General features: G+C 50.5%; 1 protein-coding gene across 2 annotated transcripts in view; it reads left to right on the top strand.

The window, feature by feature from the left end:
• Nucleotides 1–3,942, top strand: part of Tbc1d8 (TBC1 domain family member 8) — a 104,607-nt gene that overhangs the window by 85,079 nt on the left and 15,586 nt on the right. For both annotated transcript variants that reach the window (XM_013351072.2, XM_026785483.1), the window contains exons 9-11: nt 4–154; nt 2,098–2,312; nt 3,126–3,243. In XM_013351072.2, coding sequence (XP_013206526.2) covers nt 4–154; nt 2,098–2,312; nt 3,126–3,243 — 484 coding nt within the window. The remainder of the gene's footprint in view (nt 1–3; nt 155–2,097; nt 2,313–3,125; nt 3,244–3,942) is intronic.

The raw sequence follows: 3,942 nt of genomic DNA, 5'->3' as shown, positions 1-3,942 counted from the left end.
CAGTCCCGGGAGCAGATAAAAATCAGTCTGTGGAACGACCACTTTGTGGAGTACGGCAGGACCGTGTGTATGTTTCGCACCGAGAAGATCCGGAAGCTGGTGGCCATGGGGATCCCCGAGTCTTTGCGTGGAAGACTGTGGCTGCTTTTCTCAGGTAGGTCTTGGCATAGTCAAGCTTTTTGTGATCTCTGGAATAGACTCAGGAGCAGAGCAGGCCTCCTGTGAGCAGTGCATGAGGATGAAGTCCTCTGTCTTCAGGCTGTTTCTGTAAATCCCCAGTGCGGACTTGGAAGCCGCTGCTACGTTGGTCAGCTATGGTGGCTTCTTAGAAAACGTGAGGTTCAGGGCAGTGATTTCTTATCACCTAACCGTGGCTGGATGCTGCGGTACACCTATAAATTTCAGCTCTGGAGAGGCTGGGGTAGGATTGCAGGTTCTAAGCCTGCAAGATGGTCTTACCCCTTCTCCCACAAAAGATAAAAGACGTAAATAAAACTATAAGCCTGCCAATAGTACTAAGAATTAAAAACAAAACAAACCCTCTAGCATTGCATAAAGTGTGGTAGCATATGCCTAAGATTCCAGCATTTGGGAAGTGGAGGCAGGAGGACCGGAAATTAAAGGCCAGCCTCAGATAGCATAATGAGTTCAAGGCAGCCTGGGCTATAAAGAACTACCAGGAAGTGATGTGTCTTATCGGCTGTGAGAGCTCATGTAGATGAACCAGAAAAGCTGTATTTGTGGAGTTGAATCCCCCAGTGTAGTTTCTGTCACTGGAAATAAGGCACCCAGCGAGGTGTGGCTGTACTGCTGTCCTGATCATCAGTGTTGGCCTCATCTGGACTCAGTAGGATGGCAGTCCTTCTCTGTGCCTGCTGGGTACCATCCTGGAGTCTCACAGAGTGCTCACTGAGGGATGGCTGAGACATGGCCTTCAGAAGCTTCACACTCAGGCTGAACCAAGACCAGGCTTCTCCCCACCCATGAGGGATGATTATGTCCTGCTAGGCAAAGGGAAGGCCCTGCCATTTGTGGGAACTGAGCCCCTGTCAGGTGCTGTGGGTACATAGTCAGGGACTGCTTCCCTGTGAGTCTGCTGTGCTGTGGTCACTGGTGAGCCTCCAAGAAGCTGTGCCTGGGCAGCATCCTGTCCCCGTTCCCTCTTCCTCAGTGTCTGTCTGACTGTTCCGTTGCTTTGAAGAGATACCATGACCAAAGAACTCATAAAATGAGCTGGATTGGCTTGCTTACAGCGTCAGAGGGTTAATCATGGCTGTCATGTTAGGGAGCCTGGCAGCAGAAAGACGGGCATGCTGCTGCAGCAGTAGCTGAGCGCTCACATGGAACCTGCATGTTGCAGGCAAAGAGGGGGGAGGGACAGGGACAAAGACAGACCCAGAGAATGACAGAGACATACAGAGACAGAAACAAGCTGGGCCTGACATGGGCTTTTGAAGTCTCAAAGCCAACCCCAGTGACACACTTCCGCCAACAAGGCCACACCTCCTAGTTTTTTTCATCTGTCCCTCAGTACTACTGGCCCAGCTGAAACCTGGGCCTTGGCTCTGGGGTGGTGGCCATCCTGCTCTGGGTTGTTCCTGCCGGCTGCTGTGGGCTGCTTGCCAGTGGCTTGTTAGCCTTACTTAACCTGGGTCGTGCTTTCTTGTGTGCTTTGACCAGAGATGTAGGACAATTTTTTGTAGAATTAACACATAAAAATTGTATGTGGACATGTGCATATCTGGGTGGCACAGCTTACTAAAAGCATATTAATAACTTGACTGCTTTGGGTGTGTATTGGGGATTGAAAGCAGCATGGGCTCTGTCGTTGAGCTCCACCCTGATTTGTGGATGAACCTCTCCTTGCTCTTTCTGTATGTCGCTATCCTTGCTCTTTCTGTATGACACTTCCTGCTCTTTCTGTATGACATTATTTTTGGAAAGCTGCTTCCCTTCGTGTCGCTATTCTTTGAGCCTGGCCACCTGACAGAATTGAAGTCTCAGAATGTTTTTTGGCACATATTCACATGCCCCTCACCTGTCGCGACACCATCGTGATAACCATGTCATCTTGAAATGTTGCTCTCCAATCCTCAGACGCTGTGACGGACCTCGCCTCGCACCCTGGGTACTATGGAAATTTGGTGGAGCAGTCGCTGGGCAGATGCTGCCTGGTGACAGACGAGATAGAGCGGGACCTGCACCGTTCTCTGCCTGAGCACCCTGCCTTCCAGAACGAAACGGGTATTGCTGCCTTGAGGCGGGTGCTGACAGCCTATGCCCACCGGAACCCCAAGATTGGCTACTGTCAGGTGAAGTGGTGTGCATGGAGGCATGAGAACCCTGTGTTCAGTGATCGCCCCAGGTTTCTGCTCATTTTCAGCCATCTAGCTAAGCACCTCCCCAGAATCAATACAGCAAACTGCTGTCCAGTCAGACAGGCTGATCCTCTGGGAAGGAGGACATGGGGGTGGAGGTTAGGATGGGCAGCCATGCTTGCTGCTCATATCCCCAGCACAGTGGAGATGGAGCGGGCTAATTAGTGCTGAGACCGATGCAGAAGTAGTAGGACCGAAGCAGCAGTGTGTTTGTGGAGGACAGGGTGACCTGGGCCAGGCACTTTCCTGCTGGAAATGTGCGTAGAGAGTTCTTTGAGCTCTTCCCAGTGGGAGGATGCAGCCAGCAAGCACAAAGTGGAGGTCCAGGGAATTCAGACAACAATCTGGCAGAAGACTGGGTTAGAAGCTCTGACACTGGCCAATATAAGATTTAACTTGTCAGTGAATCAGCAAAGTCAGTGGGTGAACAAAGTGTATGTGTCCATCTGCTGAGTGTACAGAAGATGACTGTATTGACCAAGCCTAAAGCCGTGCCCCAGCTACCTGCAGCTCATTACTGTTCCACTTCTGGGGGTTGTTCTGCTTGGGGAGTGCTGGGTCTTTCAGCTACAGGCTCTTCTCCTGTGGGTTCCTTGGGCTTATTTTGTTTTGTAGTTCAGACCCAGGGCTTTGTGTAGGCCAGGGAAGTGCTTGTCCACCTCCAGCCCCTCAGTTGTGGGTTTTGAATGTTTGTGTGGCACCTGGTGGCCTGGACACTAACTGTCACTTCTGTGACCCTCTGTGCAGTCCATGAACATCCTGACCTCTGTGTTGCTGCTGTATGCCAAAGAGGAGGAAGCCTTTTGGCTGCTAGTTGCTGTCTGTGAGCGGATGCTGCCGGATTACTTCAACCACCGGGTGATCGGTAAACTGCCTGCCTTTCTCCTCCTCCATATCTGGGGAAGGTAGTCACCGTCAGCCCTGCCTGTAACCTGCCTCTGCTCCCCTTAGGCAGTCTGCGTGTATACGCATCGTTTAACTCAGGGAAGTTCTCAATGTTGTAGCAATAGAGAAAAGCAGGTAATTCTGTGAAACACCTAATGAGTTTGCACTGAAAAAACAAGCACACTGAAATAAATAGCTGAATATATAAGAGGGAAGGGAAAACCTTTAGGTCCAAGGAACAGATCAGTGTGAAACACCAGTGGCCTCGCATGGATGCCGTGGCCTGGAAAGGGAGTGGAATCCTCTGGGTTACCAAGCCAACTTGTACAGATGTCCTCTTCCCTCTGGAGGAGACCCTCACAGAAGGAGATTGTGAGAAAGGTTTTTTTTTTCTTTCCTGTCTGGACTTATATTGGTCCGTTCTGTTTTGTTTTGTGGTTGTTGCTATAAGGAAATACGTGGTGCTGGTTACTTAGAGACAGGTAGGTTTCGCTCAGTTTTGAAGGTTGAAGGGTACAGTCCCTACACAGTTGAGTTCTGGCGAGGACTCCATAGTGGGAATGCTTGTTGAAGCACGTGGTCACATCTCTAACCAGGAAGCAGAGAGAGTTCGGTAAAGACACACCTGCTCCTTTTGTTGCAGTCTTTGCAGGAGAACTGTGTCTTGTTCCCCATATGT

Source organism: Microtus ochrogaster, linkage group LG2 (genome assembly GCF_000317375.1).
Source record: "Microtus ochrogaster isolate Prairie Vole_2 linkage group LG2, MicOch1.0, whole genome shotgun sequence".
NCBI lineage: Eukaryota > Metazoa > Chordata > Mammalia > Rodentia > Cricetidae > Microtus > Microtus ochrogaster.
Note: the sequence above shows the minus strand (reverse complement) of the source record. Positions and strands in the feature narration are given on the sequence as shown.